Below are 20,219 nucleotides of genomic sequence, written 5' to 3' on the forward strand. Positions count from 1 at the left end.
ACACTCCCTGATATGCTTGTTCTCAGCCTGATAATCTCTCTACAAAGCGACAATGAAAACAGTGCTTATTGTTGGAAAATAGGAAGTAGAATGGAGTTGTTTCAAGTTACTCTTTTTAGGATGTGGTTTATCCAACCAACCAAGTATTTGCAAACTTGCATTAGTGCAATAAGCCTAATATTGCAATAAGCCTGATATTGCTGTAATCTTCAATTTGTAACTACAGATAGTTATAGTAAATGAAGTCAGCCATTATTCAGATCTAATGTTACACATGGCATACCTTCAAAAACGCTTTTTAAATATATTTCCCTCATTTTGCTGATGTTCTTATTATAATTTTTACCTGCCCTTCAGCAGCAGGTCCAGGGTGAGTTGCAACAATTTAAAAATCATCATCACTATTATTATTATTACAGTGGTACCTCAGGTTAAGTACTTAATTCGTTCCGGAGGTCCGTTCTTAACCTGAAACTGTTCTTAACCTGAAGCACCACTTTAGCTAATGGGGCCTCCTGCTGCCGCCACGCCGTCGGAGCATGATTTCTGTTCTCATCCTGAAGCAAAGTTCTTAACCCGAGGTAATATTTCTAGGTTAGTGGAGTATGTAACCTGAAGCGTATGTAACCTGAGGTACCATTGTACTTTATTTTGTCTAGCTGAAGCCATTATAAAAAAGAAAAATACATAAAACAGAATGAATATAGAAAAGAATACATTACACAGTTAAAATAATTATTTAAACCAAACATTTGCTCAGAAAAGAGTTTGCTCCCCTGAAGAACTTATCATCTCCACAAATGTTTCTCCTTAAAATTGCTGCTCTAAAGGCAAAACAGGTCACTTTTTTTTGAGGTATAGGGGACTCATCCCCTGATAAAAAGTTAATTAAGTATCCAATTGATCTGTCTATTTGGAGATTTAAATCTTTAAACAAGACTGCTCTTAAATTTATGTAGATTAAGGCAAACCACTAAGTCTTTGGGTAAGTCTTCAGGCACATTTCCTCGATATGAGCAAACTCTCTCTTCATAGCAACAGTGTCCTTCAACTATGGCAGAGTGGATTGACTGAAGCCGCAGAGCTGCAAAGTCTTTTCTTCATTTGATATTTGTGATGTTGGTTACTTTGTGCGGGCACGGAGTCTAAATGGGAAGCTTGGCATACAAAGTGGCACATTTAGACAGCCAGGCAGAAGTGTGATCAGCATAAAAACCATGCTTTGAAATGTGAGATTTCATGTGGTGAAATGCCATCTCAAAGCCTAACGAATTCAGAATGTCCAAAGAGTGGCCGTATTCGCTCAATAACTTGAAGCATTTCTTGATTCCAAGATGGGACCGCTCTAATGTTAAGACTCAGCATCTCATTGAAAGCAGAAATTACTAAAATGGGCCTTATCCCCCTGACCTTTGAGGCATAGCTTCTTCTCCCAGTTCAGATGGCTCTGGCAGGTGCCTAGCTCTGCCTCCAGCTCAGCCACTTTCTCCCACAGGGTCACCACCTCGGCACTCGACGATGGAACTTCGGACATCCTTCAGCTTTCACTGCAGATGCAGCAGCCGAACAAAGCAAGCCAGAACCAAGCAACCGTAATGACTGCTAGTCAGTACCCACAACCCCTCAATGCCCCTCGCAGCCAGACAGCAGTCTTGTGAAAGGCCCCACTCCCTTCACTCTTTCACCCACCACTTTATTTATAGGGGACCCACTGACTGAGATATGGGGGAATGGTGGAAGACTTTCTTAGGGGCATTCAAGTGACCCAGATCTTGTTTTCATAACAACAGGAGGTGCTACCATATTGAATGGGGTAGAATGTGTTAGAGTGAAGCACAGATCAGAACTTCCAGCAACACGTTGAAATGCTGTACTGAAGTGAAGACCCCTTGGGAATTCAGACCTCTGTGTGACAAAATGAGAAACAATAATGGCTTAAGGGTTTTCGTTAGAGTTCCAGCATTTTCAGGGCAGTTGGAGACTATGCAATATCGAAGGGCAAGGATACATACTCCAGCCTTCACAGAACAAAGGCCACCTTCCAAACAAAGCATGGAAGACTCAGTTCCCTTTGGAGAGCTCAAAAATAGCAGTAAGATATTTATTCTGGAGAATTTCCAGATTTGTTTTTTTGAAGAGTTTCCCATATTTGTGCACCATAACAGAGTTGTGAGAAGTCTTTGGCTTCAAAAATTTTGAGGGCTGGGGGAATGTGTCTACCTCCTTTGCTCCAAATAAAACCTTGATAGAGAGTGATAGAGTGTGTAATAATTTATACTCTAAAAATGGGAAGGCACCTGGGGAAGAGGGAATAATTGGAGAAGTGTATAAAGCCAGAGGCAGATCTTCTATAAAACTAATGAATCTTAGTTTAGGGCCCCTAATTCCAGAGGGGCACCAGAAGTGACTTTAGTCCGCATTGCTTAAAATTTTGGGGTCTAGTTGACCCAATTTGAGTTGCATGACTCAAATTTATTATTTTTGTTGTTGCATATATTTCAACAATCCTAAAATTTGAGAGTCAGTAGCACATATGTTGTAAAGGTGTGGTGATCTGTCATGCAACAACCCCATTGAAGAAGATAACAGGGGTTACCCAGACCTCGTTGCTAGTTGCAAAGGGGTCCCCATAACAGTTCAAGCTTCAAGGCCCCCAAAATGTAGGTCCACCACTGTATAAAGCAGCCCTCTATTGATGGATCTCTATCCTAGCAGCTCTATTTACAGAAATTAATATTAGCAGTCACTTTCCCCCTCAATGGTATATTCGTACAGTATAGTCATTTCTATATTTCAGAAAGATGATCCTAGCAAATCAGCCAATTATCGCCCTATTAGTTTGTTGCATATCTCATTGAAAATATATAACAAATACTTGTTAAGTAAATCACATTATTGGCTTGAGTCTAGTGAGATGATAGCAGAAGAACAGGAGGGTTGATGTTGTAATCACTCAACTACTGCTCACTGCTTTGTACTTTCCCATCTGGTACATAAATATGTAAAACTCAAGTGCAGATGTTTATTTGGAGTGTTTACTGACTTTTCAGCAGCTTTTCAAATCAGTATTAAAAACACATAAAATAATGTACTGTCACAGGAAAAGGGACGGTTCTATTGTGTGTAATTCCTCAGGTACAGGAAGAAACAGGAAGTACTGTCAGCATGGCAATGTCCTTTCCTCATAAACTTGTTGAAGTCACTGTAGTTCTCAATTACATTTGTACGTACAGATAAGAGTTACGATAGTCAAAGAACATTCAGATTTAATATTACACATGACATATCTTCAAAAATGCTTTTTAAAGCTATTCTCCTTGTTTTGTTTATGTTCTTATTAAGGTTTTCACCTGCTCTTCAGTAGCCGGTCCAGGGTAGGTCCCAACAATTTAAAAATCAGTATTGAAAACAGTGAAAATAAATTTACTGTCACAGGTAAAGGGAGGGTCCTATTGTGTGCAATTCCTCGGTGGATGTGTGTAAATCATCACCACAGGAAGAAAAGGGAAGTGCTGTCAGCATGGCAATGTCGCTTCCTCAATCGTCCATCTGACAAAATCTTCTTGCTCAACCTGTAGTGGAGGGCCAACAAAAACTCACACTAGATGATTATAGGAATACCAAGTTCCTCATATGAGACATGAATGCATGCTCATATCCTACCACTGATATGCTCAAAATATTAGAAGTGTATTAAGCACTTGAAGGTTCTTTGGTTAATTGTCAGTCAACACTTACCACGTAATCTCCAAAGTCTTGTACTGATTTATCTACCAATGTTTAATGCTTTAGGTAACATTCAGGCCTGCTTTGGTTATTTTTTTTTGTACTGAAATGTGTTGTATCAAAAATCTTCATGCAATGCACTAGTTCACTGTACATTCCCCCGTTTGTGTGTTATGTGCTTTTGTTGAACAATATGGGAAACCCATCCTAGAAACCTACCAACTAATGCTATGGCTTTACACTCCCCACCCCATATATAACTTTCTCTGATGAGAAGGGCAAAGTAGCTCATCATGTAGCTGGCTGCCATTTCAAGAGCCCTTCAAAATGACACCTCTTCGTAACATTTTGTAGCATTCTGTTAAAAACAGCATCCCTGACTGGCAACAGCCATTAAAAATGGGCTTGATTCCCTCACTCTGCAAATAGGGGAGCCATGCCTTGGGTAGAGTGAGGCAGCAAGATGTGTTTTTTCCTTTTAAAATATTTTTTAAAAACAGCTGCTACATGTGAGGACATGGAGGGTCATCGTTTCCGCTTCAGCGTTTAAAATTAAAGCTGTGGCAGCAGGAGTCTCCACAGCTCTAATTATAAACATGCGAAGGGGAGAATGAGAAAGTAAATAGAGTAAAAGAAACCGTCTCTTTCACTGCCACTCTGGTGAGAGCCCCTCCACATTAACCTCCAAAATGGCTGCCTCAGCTTGTCAATGATTAATGGGATTATTATGAAAAACTGGGTGTGTTTTTTTACTGTCTGCCTGTGTCATTTCCTTTGATTTGAGAAATGCAAATAACTATTCTCATAAACATGCTTATGAAGAACCTGAGGTCTTGATAGATCATACACAGTTTTGAAAGGTTTTGGGAAAATGTATTTGTAGAAATATATTTAATTACAATGCAAACAGATACCACGACTCCAGGATATGTTGCAAATTAGAAATAAAGAACGCACAATACAGCTATTAACTACTGCAAGAACAACCATTGCCAGGTCATGGAAATAATTACAACTATTGACTTTGGATCAATGCAATTTGGTAAACAGCACTATTGGAAAAACTGACACAAAAATTAAAAGGAGCAAAAGGCCCAAAGAAACATGACAATTTTTATGCAATTTGGTGTGATGTTATTGATTATATGAATAATGAGACATATGGAAGAACAGTACCCATAGTTAACAGCACAGTTTGGAATGCATGAAGCATATATTTTAATTACTCCCTATGAATTCCTATAAATCCCTGTACAGTGGTACCTCGGTTTTTTATCGTCTCGGGAGTTGAACATTTTGGTTTTCGAATACCGAAAACCCAGAAGTACCGTATTTTTTGCCCTATAAGATGCACTTTTTCCCCTCCAAAAATGAAGGGGAAATCTGTGTGCGTCCTATAGGGCGAATGCAGGCTTTCGCTGAAGCTTGGAGAGCGAGAGGGGTCGGTGCGCACCGACCCCTCTTGCTCTCCAGGCTTCAGGAAGCTCTCAGCAAGCCTGGGGAGCCTGCGGGAGTTCCCGCAGGGCTTCCCACGCTGCGGATAGCAGCCTGCTTGCCCAGAGCATGGGGCGTGCTCAAGCAGAGCGCCCCACGCTTCAGGCAGATATCCTTTTCTCCTCTCAAAACTACGGTAGGTACGTTTTTAAAAGCTCGGGCTTCCCCTGCAGCTGGGGGGGGGATATATTTTTTTTCTTTATTCCCCCCCCAAAAAAAAATTAGGTGCGTCCTATGGGCCGGTGCGTCCTATAGGGCAAAAAATACGGTAAATGCTTCCGTTTTCAAACACACTTTCTGCTGTGTGTACATGTCATTTTTCTTAATTTTCTGCGGACTGCCCTTAGCGCCTCAGTTTTCCAAAGTTTCGGAACTCAAACAGTATTCCGGAATGGATTACGTTTGAAAACCAAGGTCCCACTGTAAATTAAAATTGTTATTGATACAAAATACCTTTTACTGTTAACAATCTAAGCATGCACATTATTATACATCATTTCATATCTGTAATAATTATACTATATATATTTAACAAAACACTGTTAATAAATTCAAAAATGCTTATTTGCACATATACTGTTGTTTTATTTTAATTCTCAATTTATGTAACTGTTGCATGTTGTTTGTCTAAATGTAATAAATATAATTATTATTTTTAAAATAAAAAGATATGGTTAAGCCTATACTGATACTTGATTTATCCATTAACTTCTTTAATGTCTATGTTCAGCACAAAACACAGTGTGGTATGTGGGAGCAAATAACTACACACAGACACAAGGTGCGGTTTAAAATCGCCACACATTTACTGGTTACAGTTTATAGAGATCGGCATGGTGACATAGGTGCCATCTTGCACTGAAGATTGTGGGTGCCCACAACGAAGGGCTTCAGCTTTGCCCATTGACTTTGTGGGGGCCCAGTGCATGGTAAGGAGTAGAGATTCATTCAAGAAGAAGAAGAAGAAGAAGAAGAAGAAGAAGAAGAAGAAGAAGAGGAGGAGGAGTAGTAGTTTGGATTTGATATCCCGCTTTATCACTACCCGAAGGAGTCTCAAAGCGGCTAACAATCACTCTGTGAGGTGAGTGAGGCTGAGAGACTTCAGAGAAGTGTGACTAGCCCAAGGTCACCCAGCAGCTGCATGTGGAGGAGCAGGGAATCGAATCCAGTTCACCAGATTACGAGTCCACCGCTCTTAAGCACTACACCACAGCAGTTTGGTTGCTGGCTGATGTCCCCATCCAAACCCATATCCTGGGATAACATTAAAGGGAGTTGCCTGTTCCGTGCCCCACCCCCTGACACTAAGGACCCACCTTATTTCTATGATTGTAAATTTCTTTAAAATGTTATCAATATTGTGTTTTAATTGTTGTAGCCCTCTCTGTGGCCCTTACATTAAGTACTAGGAGGTCATAATATTTACTCATGTCTTCCAGGTCATGTTTAAGATGAAGACTCATACGTGGGTCAAGATAATTCAAATTGGGGGCCTCTTTTTATATAAAGTTACGGCAACTTCACTGATCCACAGAAATAAACCACAGAAAAAATTCAGATCGTTACAATGTATATTGAGATGCATGTCCTAAGCAAGAATGGTGAGAACTTCCAGCAGGTGACAAAAGTAATTATTTCTATTCATTAATCTAACAAAAGTTGCAGCAATAGCACATAGCCTGGGTGGACATATTGCAAAAACGTGGTAATTCTATTTTTGAGATCGCTGATTGTTACCATTAGGCATTCTTACTGGATCTGTTGCAGTAGCTGAGATGTCTGCAAAAGACAACCTAAGTAAACAAATGAAAACTTATGCCTCAGATTTTTTTGGGGGGGGGAGCATAGTTACCCCTTTTTTAAAGTGAGTTGCAAAAAGATTTTAAAAAGCAAACAAACAAAAAACAGTGCCACTGCCAGGCTATTTTGCACCCTAGGCAAGGCTAACTGCTTACACCTCCCCCCATTTTTATTTTTACTGACTTCAATTTTCAAAAACAGATGTCGTTTAAAAAATACGAAAAGCACAAGACTTGAAACTGCTAAATTTATTGTAAATTGCAAGAATAAGTAATACAGCAACCTTTGGTTACCTTTCTGAAATGCATTAAGTACATAAACCTGTTGAAATCACTGCAGCTCTCAATTATAGTTGTATGTACAGATAAGTCACAATAAATAAAGTCAAAAATCATTCAGATTTAATATTACACACGACATGCCTTCAAAAATGCTTTTTAAAAGCTATTCTCCTTGTTTTGTTTATGTTCTTATTAAACTTCTCACCTGCTCTTCAGCAGCAGGTCCAGGGTAGGTTCCAACAGTTTAAAAAATCAGTATTAAAAACAGTGAAAATAAATTTACTGCCACAGGAAAAAGGAGGGTCCTATTGTGTGCAATTCCTCAGGGGATGTGTGTAAATCCTCGGTACAGGAAGAAACAGGAAGTGTTGTCAGCATAGCAATGTCCCTTCCTCAACTGCCATTTTACAAAATCTTTTTACTCAACCTGTAGTGGAGGCACTGAAACTCACACTGGATGAATGTAGGAATACGGAGTTCCTCATCTGAGACATGAATGCCTACTCATATTCTGCCACTGATAGACTCAAGATATTAGCAAGTGTATTAAGCACTTGAAGGCTCTTTGGTTAATTGCCACTTACGTACTTTCAAAAGCCAAGTACTGATGGATGTATCCACAGATTTGTAATGCTTTAGCCAACAGTCAAGCAACAAGCTTATTGGTTACAGCTTACAGAGAGACCGGCACGGTATTATCATCAGATAAAATCTATTTTCACCAGTTCCCAAATCCAATAAGGACACACGATGGGTGGAGAGGTTCAAGTCTTTATTGCTATAGGAATAGTGGCTTGGTTTAGGTTTCTTTCCAAAAAGACTAAACAAAAGCAATACCCAAAAGTAGAAAGCATTTATACAGAGTTGCAGAGCATGACACCACCCATGCCTGATTCCTTCCACCCCTCCCAAGCTTGCTCTCGACACATGGGCACTAGGTACCAATTGCCAATAAGGCAAAATGCTTGCTTGAAGCCCTATCTGATTTGGTGGTTGCTCTTCTACTTGCAAAGCAATTGCTTTTAATATAAACTTTTGTGCTTGCTGCTGGGCTGAACTGGTGGTTTTAGGCTGGAACCGGAGAACGCAGGAAGTTAGGCCACTATACAGAGTCAAATCATTGGGTTCATCCAGCTTGGTGATGTCCACACTGACCGGCAGCAGCTCTCCATGCTTCAGAACTGGGGTATTTAAACAGGAGCTTCTTAAAGGCTTTCTCCCTTCCAGCGTTGGGGGGGAGGGGCGTTCAGGCAGTTCTAGAGATGATGCTGTTGCTTGCTGCCTCTACTTAAGATGTTTCACTCTGTGACACTGATAAGGGGAACTTATCCAGTACAAACCAGGACACCCAATTTTTGGATTGACTTGCCTAAGATCCAGGACAAAGCGCAGCCTTTCGGAAATTCCCCCAGGACATCAATTCCGCCTTTGAAACCTGGTAAGATCCTGCCCTAGTTTACAGGGAAGGGACAGTTGTCTCCTTATCTGAAATCTGACAGCTGCTAGTTTATCAGACTGGTGAATAATAAAAAATATTTCTGGAAACATACAAACAAAAGGATGTCAGGAACTGGTGTCAGTCCTGCCATTTGTCCCACCATGCTGGGTGCTGACACTGGGCCTGATTATTAATCAATCAATCAATCAATTAAATTTCTATACCACCCTTCATCCGAGGATCATAGGGCCTAGTGGTGGTTGACCTCTGTGGTGCCACTCCTTGCCGTCGATAAATTTGGGAAAAGGAAAGGTGGTGAGGAGGGTTTAGGAGAATCTGAAACTAGAGGCACCTGCTTCACCCCTGTGGTAATCAATTAATCAATAGATTCATCTACTAACAATCGCAGTCCTAGCACATATCCAGACTAGATGAATATATGCACCAGAAAGAAAAAGCAATTGATAATATTGACTATTGTTGCTTTGCTGCTGTTGCTTTGCTGCAGTTACACTTCCCAAAACTTCACACTTGGGTGCTTTATGCTGTATTTGGTGAAAAATCCATAGGATCATAGCGTGGAGGAGCAAGATTGTTTTCTGAGGGAATCAAGGCATCACTGCTGACAGAGTTTGGCACAAAAACCATTGCCTGCAACATTGAAATTCAGAAATTCAGTATTAGAAATACAGTCATACCTCAGGTTAAAGACGCTTCAGGTTGAGCGTTTTCAGGTTGTGTCCCGTGGAGACCCAGAAGTAATGGAACGGGTTACTTCTGGGTTTCACCGCTCGTGCATGCGCAGATGCTCAAAATGACATCACACGCATGCGCAGAAACGGCGAATCACGACCCACACACGTGCAGATTGCATTCTGCTCAGGTTGCGAACGGGGCTCCGGAACGGATCCCGTTCGCAACCAGGGGTACCACTGTACTTTTCTTGTCGTTGCTATTACCTTTGTCATCATGAGGGATACATTTTGGTTTCTGTTTTGTGTGAGTTTGCCCGTAAGTTTGCTCTATCACAGTTCTGTACAAAGTAATTTAGGTGTAATGGTTACAGTATTGCACTAGGACTGGGGAGACCTATCGGCTGTGTATGCATTACCATTTACTCTGGCTCCAGAGTGCTCACACTGCTGGTGTCTGAAGCCATGGTCACATGACATTAACCACAATCCATATCTACCCTGTGTAGTTTCTTGAAAAATGCTGGTGTTTGGCGTGTTTTCCCTCAAATCCATCTGACTGGAAAATGTAAGCCACAGTTAAATTAAGGTGTATACATTTGTAATAGCCAATGTGCATGCACAGATGACAGTACATGTGCAGGTGACAGCTTTTAGTGAACAGGAATTGCGGCGGGGGGTGTTGCAGGTGTGGGGGAACCGAGCAGGTAATGTGCATTGAATGAATACACCCTCACCCCATTTCTAGCGCATAATGCAATGGGGGGGGGATGACCTCACTGCATTTTCCGTTAATGTCTACACCACCATGTTAATATTTATTTACTTGATTTATTTTTATTAAAAAACAAAATGAGAATACAAATGGCACAAAAACAAGCCAATAACCCACAAACACAATTAAAAGGCCATAGAATGTTAATCAGCCGAACGCCTGGTCATAGAGAAATGCTCCAGGTGAGAGAGAGAGAGAGAGAGAGAGAGAGAGAGAGAGAGAGAGAGAGAGAGACCCATGCCACTCCTTAAAGGCTAGACTATATAAACATGGGAAATGAAAAGTCAACTTTTCCTTGGGATCCTCAATAAGATCTGCTTAAACTCCAAGCAAGTTATCAAGCACTTACCGTCTCAAGATTATAGAAATTCTCCTGGCACCCAATATGTGACATCAGAACGGTGATGCAGAACTCCAGCAAGCTGAACAAGAGGAGCAGGAAAGAGAGACCAAAGCCTATGTTCTGCAAAATAAAAGAAGTGCCTTTAATCTCTCTCTCAGCCCTTGTAACTAATTCAGCCACAACATTAGAAAGTGTGCAAGTAACCATCTTCTGGACGCTACTGAGTTGAAGATGTAAGTGAAAAATTTGCCTTGGAAAGGGTAATGAGTTATGCCTGACATAGATGGAAAAACCTACTATATTGGGGTGGGGAATTACAATGCTGCACACAGTGCTGTTTTTCTAGAAAAAGAGGTGCTGGAACTCACCATGAACTTCTCCCTTGTTCTCTGAGAATGCCAATGGCGTCCTCCAGAGAGGTGCCAGAACTCAGTTCCAGTGAGTTCCTGCTGAAAGAAGCCCTGGCTGCATCTAACACTGTGCTAATTAGCACAAGCTCTTGCAAAACAAAACTGTCAGTAGACCTGTTGATGGATTCCTTAGATGTGCAACCATGAGAAAATAGGTGCCTGCTAGCAAAAGGTTTTCTGAAACAGCAGGCAGCGTATCTCCATTCTAGCTGATTATTATAATAACCTTGTTAACATTAAGGATTTGGTGCCTCACTTGGTGTATCCCCCTCCCCTCCCTAGCCTTTTAAAAATTGTATTATGTCTTTTGATATTCTAAGCCTGAGGGCAGAGAAGGTGTTGCCTTCACTGACCTATAAGCCACTCTGGGAGCAAGATGGTTCTGTCCAGCTTGCCAGAATGCCTAGTTTCTAAAGCTGCAGCCTAAAATGCAAAAAGGGGGGTGCATGGATAGAAGACTCAAAAGTGCAGCTTTGCTTGCTATTTTCACTTAGAACTTGTTGGAAGGACAACGGCAGAAATCATTCCATGTGCAGCTCAAGGATTAATTCTGTTATTGTTAAACTCAACTAGCTAAGAGGGGGTGGTAGTGATGTTGCTTAGCAACCAGGCAGAGTGGCATGATATTTGCTGAGGTAGTATATGCCCTGATTGGCTGTGTATTTCTGAGGGAGCTTTTCCTCTGCATGTTTGTTTGAATGTCTCTGCTATAAATGAGGCCTGAAGTAACAAAGAGAAAAACCCCTGTTTATTTCTCCTCAAATTATTGTTGCTGCTGAGTTTCGTCAGTAAAATGTAACCAGGCTTTCTTTTCTTTCTGGATTCCATCTGCATTATTTAAGTGATTTGGTTACCACTGCTGAAGAGATTAGTTGGCTTTCAGATTAAATAGTAGCCGGTCTCTTTTGCAGTGGGAACTGGAAGCATAACTCTGTGTATGAGTTTTTCCATCTCTTTGTACGTATTACCAGTGCTTTTTTTCTAAAAAGAAATGTTTAGGGGTACTCTCATTTTCATACCCATATTGAAATACTGCCCCTCAGTGATGCCAAACCTAGATTCACAAAATGTTTAGGGGTATGTGTACCCCTGCGTCATCCCCCCCCGAAAAAAGCACTGCATATTACTGTTAGCGTTTTTGTTCTTATTCTATTATTTATTTGTTGCTTTACTCATAAAAGTGACTCAGAACGACTTACAAACGCAATTGATATGCGAAAATCAATTACAATAAACAGAATAAATGAAAACCTAAAAAACAAACACATCTATACAAATAAAAGACTGCTCTGGCAGATCCTGCCCAGTCAAAGGAAGTCGCAGATATTAAAAACCCTTCAAACTAAGGGACAAAGAGGGTGCGAGTTTTGTCTGGCTCCTAAAACTGGGCAAAGAGGGTGCCAGATGAGCCTCCCACAAAAGTGGGGAGCTACCACTGAAAAGGCCCACTAATGTGTTGCTACTCTCCAAACCTCCCATGGAGGGGGTGCTCTGAGCAGGACCTCAGATGATGATCGCAGGGTCTGGGTCTTATGGGGAGGTGTGGGCCTTGAGGAACTGGGGACCTGAGCTGCATAAGGTCAAAACAACCACTTTGAATTGAGTCCTTCTTGGATGCTACCCAGAAAAGAAGTTTTGCATGGAATGCTGCATTCACTTACCTGTGAATAAGGATTGCCTCGATTGAAAGCCAGATCACTTATATATAGAATGGTGCCAGCTGCTGACATTACAGAGCTTGTGATGTGCATTCCCACACTGCATTTCGCCTGAAACAGACAGTCAAAGAGCCAGTTTACTAAAAATTACAGAGACAGAATGCAGGTCTCCTGAAAGACAAATCATTTATTACTTACTGACTTTGTCAGCTGCTTTATGTTGCCTAGGGCAATGCAAAGCAACGTAAATCAATTTATCCAACAAATAGAGTCACACTCAGTCCACGAGAAGCAAAGCACCTGTTCTGCAGGTAGCCTGAATTTCAAGCTGTATTGGAGTTTTCCTCAAGGGTCGTTTAAGCCCAGAGAAAAACTGAAGTGGCTGAGGGCACTGTGGTGGCAGTGAACTAAAAACACAAATACAAATTAACATAAAAGCATATCACAATTTAAAAGCAATTTAAGACAACCCCACCCTGCCCCAAGTAAAACGACACCCACCCCCATTAAACACTAAATTAAAAGTATCAGAACAATTAAAAACAGTTTAAACGTTTCAGATAGTTGGAGCCATGGAAGCATGCCCCAACCCCAAGGTCCGTTCAGCTGCCTCAGTTGTATTTCATCAGTCAGTCTGGGTCTCAGCTGCCCTCCTAGGCCAGATGGACACGGTCTGCCTGCCAGGCAGGGGACAGGTCAGGTGAGGCTCACAGCCACAGGTCTCAGGCCAGAACAAGGTGGGCTCTGAGGCATAGGGAGCAATGGGAGGTATGCCCTAGGGGGCTAAGGCAGGCCAGGACCCACAGCCCAGGTGGGGCTTGCTAGCTTGAGGAGAAGGTGAGGGTCAAGCCCAGATGCAGCAATCAACATGCAAGACAAAAAAGTGAAGCAAATTTGGCCAGGCCTTTTGGGTTTGTGGCACAAAACCAGCACAACACTTTGGCACTGGTTTGGCACTTTGGAGTCAAATAGGACAAGGTTGGGTTTGTTAGCTCTTTACTTATGACCCCGGTTTGAGTGTCTATTATTCAGTTTAGGGGGTAGAACAAAACGTGGGCTTGCAGCACAAAGTGGCACAAAAATAGCACAAAACGTTGGCACCTGTTTGGAGTCAATTCAACAAGGTTGTACTTTTTGGCATTAACTTGTGAGCCCAATTTGCTTTGTCAGTTACTCGGTTTGGGGGGCAGAACAAAATGTGAGGTTCACAGCAGAAAACAGCACAAAGCTAGCACAAAACTTTGGCATTGGTTTGGGGGGATGCAGAATTTCAGGGTCACACATAAATGAAGCTGCATTTATCATTACTGCTAAATAAATTAATATTTCTCCTTTACTATCAGTAGCATGATCAATAGTGCTTCCCAGCCATTAAGATTGACTGTTATCGATCTTTCTCTCTCACCAGACAGCGTGTTTGATGTTTCTCTGCTGACATCGACATGCTTCCTGAAACAATGAACTGTACAAAACAAGGGGAAAAAATATGTGTTTAACTGCAGCTCACTTCAAAAAATCCAAAACATACTCTCTATTGAGAAAAAAACCTGAGTTATAATGTGATAATAGTACCTCTTCTCTCTTTATTTTATTGTGTAGATTAGTCACACCAATCACTAATTCTCTACATACGAAAGGTCAACAGCTTGATAAGAGTTAGAAAATAGATACCCTTTCAAAACTCCGGATTCATAACCAGAAACACAGAAAAACAATGGCTCTCAAAGGTAAATGAAATACTACTTACAAATGCTCCACCCCAAAATGGATAACCTCCAACAGCAGCAAAAGATATATAGGAGTGACCAATAAGAAAAAGTAGGAGCGCTCCAAAGCTGATTTGCATTAATCCAATTAAGATCTGAACAGTCTATGGGAAGAAAATGTGCAAACAAGGTAAAATAATTCTGCTCGTTCCTCAAAAAACATGAATTTTTACTCATTAGCACAATCTGAAAAACACCCAGAAAGATTGGTCTGTCTATTCCTTTGGGTAAATAAAAATTTTAAAACAGGATAACTTCTCAAGAGGTTAGAGAGAACACCATATGCATATAGATATATAGGCTGCATAAATGTGGGGTGAGAGAAATTCAGAGAAAGACATTAGATTATAGCCAGACAGACTGATATTGGGACTAGTATCTGCCTCATTGTGAGGTCACAAACACAAGCCAGAAAGAGAAGGGAGGAAATCGGTATAAGCATGCATAGGACTGGCATTGCTACAGACTAGCTATGTTTGAAATGAACTGATTAGATCTTTAAAACTGATACGCAGAGTGATGCTCATTTGCAAACCTGAAGTTTCCATTAGTGCAAAACCAGAACTTTAAAAAATTTATCCTGGTCCCAGAAAAGTTCCCTGAAAATGCCACCTTAGTCACCCATTGACTTCTATGAACCTTAAACATTTTGTCTACAGTTTTTGCTCCCCATATCCAGGAATATATTTTCAACTATCTCAGTTACAGACTTCTATAGTAATCAGTGCCATAAACCTATGTAAGTGTGTGCTAAACTTTATGGATGACTTGACATTACCTCAACTGATAGAGGGACCTCTATTTTGAAGGAGCCCCCCTTCAGAAGGGTTTTCTAGCAATCATTTAGAAATAAGTGTCTCAAAATTCCTCTTTTGAATTAATATAGGAGTAATTCAATCACTTTTGGGGATGCACTATTTCCCCTCTGTTTGGGGTGAGGAAGAAATCTTCTCCCTTAGACTACTAGCTGGCTTGTTAAGAACTCCTGTAATGTCCATCTCAGTGTCCCCATCCCTCAGTCGATCAGTCATTGAGTCAGCCAATAGGGGCAAGCATCTTAAATTCATAGAAAATCTGAGAATAATCTGTATGAGTCTTCCTCAAATTCTTGCCCTCTGGATATTTTGGGCTAGAACTCACATCACCCCTGATCACTGACCATACTGTCTGGGGCTGTCTAGGAAGGCTGATCTGGATTATCTCTTTTGGCACCACCTTTCTGAACCAATTTCTATGTAAAAATGTCTGATTATCCTTCCTATTATATTTTTGGCACCACCACCCTTTTAAATTAATCCCTGTTGATCAGTGTAATAATATCTGGTGTTTGGTCCTTCCTGCACTGACCTTACTCTTTTTTTTTATAATAATTTTTATTAAATTTTTCCTTTTACAAATTCGCCATCTCAAACATTATTCACAAATTTCAACTTTTTGGACTTCCACCGGCTTCTCCACCAATCATCCATATTTTCCATTTTTACGCATTCTCTATATTTAGTATTGCCATTTAATATTATCCTTTCAATTCTATTTCTTTTTTTACAATACATCTTTAACCTTCACAGAGCCTCTTTAAAACCCACTAGCGTTGTCTGTTCGTCACATATGCTTTTCAGATAATCTGTAAACTTTCCCCAGTCCTCGATGAACTTGTGATCCCGTTGATATCTGATCTTCCCAGTCAATTTGTCCAATTCTGCATAATCCATAAGTTTCATTCTCCACTCTTCAAGGGTCGGTAACTCCTCTTGTTTCCATTTTTGGGCCATTAATATTCTTGCCGCTGTTACTGCATATTGAAAAAGTTTGTGGTCCCTTCTATTTATCTCTCTTCCTATTATTCCTAACAAAAAGGCTTCTGGTTTCTTTACAAATGTGTATTTAAACATCTTCTTCAACTCATTATATATCATTTCCCAGAAACCCTTTACCTTCTTACATTCCCACCACATATGGAAAAACAATCCTTCTTTTTCCTTACATTTCCAACACTTATTACATGTTTTAAACATTTTTGCTAACTTAACCGGTGTAATATACCATCTATATACCATTTTCATAATATTCTCCTTTAACGCAGTACATGCAGTAAATTTCATATTTTCATTCCATATGGAATGCACTGACCTTACTCTTGAAGGAAAGGCACTATTGTCATTTTTTCAGCTGGAACTCACCAGAACTCAGTTCCGGCACCTCTCAGGTGAGTGCCATTGCCATTACCGTCGTACCTTGGATCTCAAACGCCTTGGCTCCTGAACAAATCGGCTCCAGGACAATCGAAACCTGGATGTGAGTGTTCCGGTTTTTGAACAATTTTTGGAAGCCAAATGTCTGGCGTGGCTTCCGATTGGCTGCAGGATTTCTGCAGCCAATCAGAAGCCATGCTTTGGTTTCTGAAAGTTTTGGAAGTCGAACGGATTTCTGGAACGGATTCCGTTCGACTTCCAAGGTACAACTGTATAAGAGAAAAAGGGAAGTGTTCATGGTGAGTTCCAGAACCTCCTTTTCTAGAAAAACAGACTGCTCACGATGCAGCTAAATGTGAGCAGATCTGACACACTTACCCCCAGAGTCTTGGTCTCCATTTTGAGGAGTTTTTCCCATGTCTTCACGTGTTGAGGCTGGTTGCTGGGGCTTCCAACCTGCTGGCCAACATATGGCATGTATTGTACTGCCCCTGCTGGTTGGATAACAGCACCAGGGATCTGCTCGCCTGCCTGGATTACGTTTGCAGCAATTGCAGGAATGTACACCACCGTTCCGCTAGCCATTCTCCCTTGATGCGTTGCCATTGTTTAGATATCTTCAAGCAAACTAATAAACCAAAACTATAAACATAAGAAAAGGTGGTGGTGGTGGGGAACTCTCATGTTTGGGGACAAGTTACTAACGTACCCCCAACATGCACAGCCACATATTCATACATGATGCGATATATATACTAAAACTGAACCCATGAAATTGTGCTTCCTAGTAGTGGGTTGACTCATGAGTCAATGGTGCATTATTTGTGAGCAATTCCTATGCTGCTTTTTGTGCCTCAGGCAGCACACACAGGAAAATACTTGGACAAGGGCAGATAAGGGACAGAAGGAAATAAACACCCATCCCAAAAACTGTTTAATTAATGCCAGGAATGGCAATCAATTTACTAGTAATTTCTTTTTTGTTTTAAACAGAGTAGCCCAAAACTTCCTTGTTTTTCAGCCCTCCCTACAGTGGGAGTTTCAGTTTTCATACCATACCATATGAGGTATTGTCTCCTCTTTAGTCAGGATTGCTTTTCACAACAGTAATGCTGCATAATAAGTTTAAGTTTCAGAACAGTGGGAGAGCGAGTGTAGCAGTAAAATGCATTTTGCGGTTAGGGGAGATTCACAGCAAGGAATCAAAGGCAAATTCTTGGCTATATTCAAGATTCACCTGCAAAAAAAAAAGGTGTATTTTACGAGGTGGTTGAGGTTATTTTGTAATACTGTACCTCTCTCTCTTTCCGGGTGTGTAATTGGCATTCCTGAGGAAATTATATGTATATATTTGGTACGCTGTGATACAGGCAGCTACCCTCAAACACTCCCTAAACAGAGTTCCTGATTTCAGCAGAGGGTTGCCAACATTTTACTGTGACTGTGCTCTTGTGCCTTTCATGGCAGCTTCACCTAAAGTGATTAGGAGGGGATCCTGCCCATGCAAGGGCACCATCTCGCCCTCAGCATCGTGGGTGCCCAAGCACCCATGGCCCCCTGGAGCTGGCTCCTATGTGCCTATGCCCCATGTTGTGAAAAGCTCCTAGCGATTTCAGCAGATGCTGGTAAAGGCACAGGCGTCATTTTAAAAATCAGTTCCTCTATCGCAGGGACCCATTGGGGAGGCATCCACATTATTCTGCATCCATGTTAGCTTTCTCTTCTTCTGATCCGTTGAAACTTTTCGCCACACCGGCCTCCATGCCCGAGGCGGCCACAAATCACAGCTTTAGCCGTTATCTTTATGAGGAGTTCCCATGGGGGAGAAGGAAACTTCAGTGGTTCAATCAGTCACTGTATAGCTTTAAATCCTGACTGTAAAGATTCTTATCGGAAGAGTTTGGCCAGCTCTCTCCGCCACTAACAAAGCAAAACTAACAATGCATCTTGTGTCCCGTGCAATTGCTGGGAAGAACTGGCAGGAGGGGGCACTTGAACCTGTCCCAGCTCACTGCCTCTCGCCTCTAAATGCCCCCTACCTGCATTTCAGGAAAGAAATTGGCAGGCATTGTAGGAAGGGTGAAGCACCCCTCTCTGCCCACAGTTCCTCCCCAGCAAATCATCCCTCCCTTGCCTCTCCCTTAGTAACACCCTTAGCTGCAACACACACCTAAATATTTTTACAGTACCTGTTTCTGCCCTTCTGCTTATTCAGGAGTGAAGGCAGAAGCTCTTAGCTCATGTTCAGGAGCTCCTTCATGCCTTCCAGAGGAGAGCTGCGGATCAAAAGGAAACACTGTTCCCCAAATTAAGATAACGCTCTCCAGATGTACTCACGTTACACCGGCGGCCCCGTGTTCCTTCAGCAGGGAGTGAAAGGCGCAACACGAAGAATTTGGCCAGCCTCGTCTTGTCCTCCCCATTACCCTTTCGGGGAAATTCGCTCCTTTTGTTGTGACGCGCATGTGGCTGCAGCCTCCTTTCCCCACCCCGGAGAGTCTTTCCATTCTATTCCTGCCAGGGAGATTCTGAATCCGGACCAGAGACAGCCTTGAGGAGCTGTGAAGCTGCACAGGGGCCTCTTGTTTAACTTGCCAGGCCCCACATAGCTTTGCAAATGTGCCAGCACTTTTATTGCTCAGATGTCCCACTGAAAATGGGGTGGTTGGGGGATGAGGGTGGGGAGACATCCTGCACCACAAAAGCAGGGCCTGATTTAGGTTTGATGAGGCCCTAAGCTACTGAAGGTAAAGGGGCCCTTTATATGTCCAGCTGTCCTTTGTCAACAACAAATTGTCGCTGTTTTTGTGTTGAATATATGCTATATGGTAATGTATGGACCTAATAGGTATCTAAAGCCATTTGCACATGCAGAATGTAGGCACCTTATATATAGTAATGAGTAAAGGAGTAATATTTTAGGGAGCAGGCTAGCAGGCAGGGCCCATTACTTACACAATAGGAGCCTACACTACACAAAACACTGTTGCTGTATGTAGGTTTTATTTTATTTGTTTTTTATCTTATATTTTAGAAATGTACATCAGGTTTTTTTCTTTAAATGTTTTGGGGGGCCCCAAGAGAGTGGGGCCCTAAGCTATAGCTTGTTTAACTTATACATAAATCCGACACTGCACAAAAGCCTGCTTGTGTTCTTTACAATTTGCAGTCAACTGAGTTAGAGGCAGCACTTAACTCCACTAACCAGAGAGGGGCTGGGCCCTTAATCTATGTGGAAGCATCAGTTGGTATCTTGATTGGATTAGACATTATTTTGTATATGCAATTAATTAATGTAACTCTCATCCAAAGTGCTACACTTGTTTTTATGTAGGGAATCATTTTGACTGTTTTTTATACATCCTGTTGTGAAACCACTTCAAAATTTCACTTAATAGAAAGCAGTTCATAAATGAAATAAATAATAATATTAAGCCCTGCTTCTGCGTGTTAACTGTGTCAGAGGAGGGAGGCTGTGATTGTTCAGTGTGCGGTGGGGAGCAGCAGCTCAGCAGCTCTTTCTCTTATGTAACTGTTCATCCTCCTAAATACGTCTGGCCTTCAATTCAATAGCTGTTCTTGGGAGGCTCATGTGAGGAATATGCTGCTTTTCCATTATTATTTTTTTAATATTCAGGATGCTT

At 41.4% G+C, this 20,219-nt stretch overlaps 1 protein-coding gene across 2 annotated transcripts; it reads right to left on the reverse strand.

The window, feature by feature from the left end:
• Positions 1-8,753: 8,753 nt before the first annotated feature.
• On the reverse strand, positions 8,754-19,365 carry LOC128418062 (membrane-spanning 4-domains subfamily A member 15-like). Of its 2 annotated transcripts, none has more exons than XM_053397477.1 (7): positions 18,913-19,365; positions 16,954-17,203; positions 14,365-14,487; positions 14,023-14,079; positions 12,621-12,728; positions 10,556-10,669; positions 8,754-9,390 (listed from the first exon to the last, which is right to left on the reverse strand). In XM_053397477.1, the coding sequence occupies exons 2-7, from the start codon at positions 17,179-17,181 to the stop codon at positions 9,280-9,282; spliced, it is 741 nt and encodes a 246-aa protein (XP_053253452.1). In that variant the 5' UTR covers positions 17,182-17,203; positions 18,913-19,365; the 3' UTR covers positions 8,754-9,279. The 2 variants fall into 2 exon arrangements, with proteins under 2 accessions (XP_053253452.1, XP_053253458.1); XM_053397483.1 differs by lacking the exon at positions 18,913-19,365 and adding an exon at positions 18,765-18,904.
• Between the last annotated feature and the right edge of the window lie 854 nt (positions 19,366-20,219).

The sequence above is a fragment of the Podarcis raffonei genome, chromosome 1, assembly GCF_027172205.1.
Source record: "Podarcis raffonei isolate rPodRaf1 chromosome 1, rPodRaf1.pri, whole genome shotgun sequence".
Lineage (NCBI taxonomy): Eukaryota > Metazoa > Chordata > Lepidosauria > Squamata > Lacertidae > Podarcis > Podarcis raffonei.

Bases quoted from the DNA above. Each gene is read 5' to 3' on its own strand.
- LOC128418062 (XM_053397477.1), bottom strand. From the start codon at position 17,181: ATGGCAACGCATCAAGGGAGAATGGCTAGCGGAACGGTGGTGTACATT. The intron at 10,670-12,620 runs GTAAGTGAATGC...TTTATTTTGCAG, and splicing joins GAGGCAATCCTTATTCACAG to AACATAGGCTTTGGTCTCTC. The intron at 9,391-10,555 runs GTAAGTGCTTGA...TCAATGTTGCAG, and splicing joins ATTTCTATAATCTTGAGACG to GCAATGGTTTTTGTGCCAAA.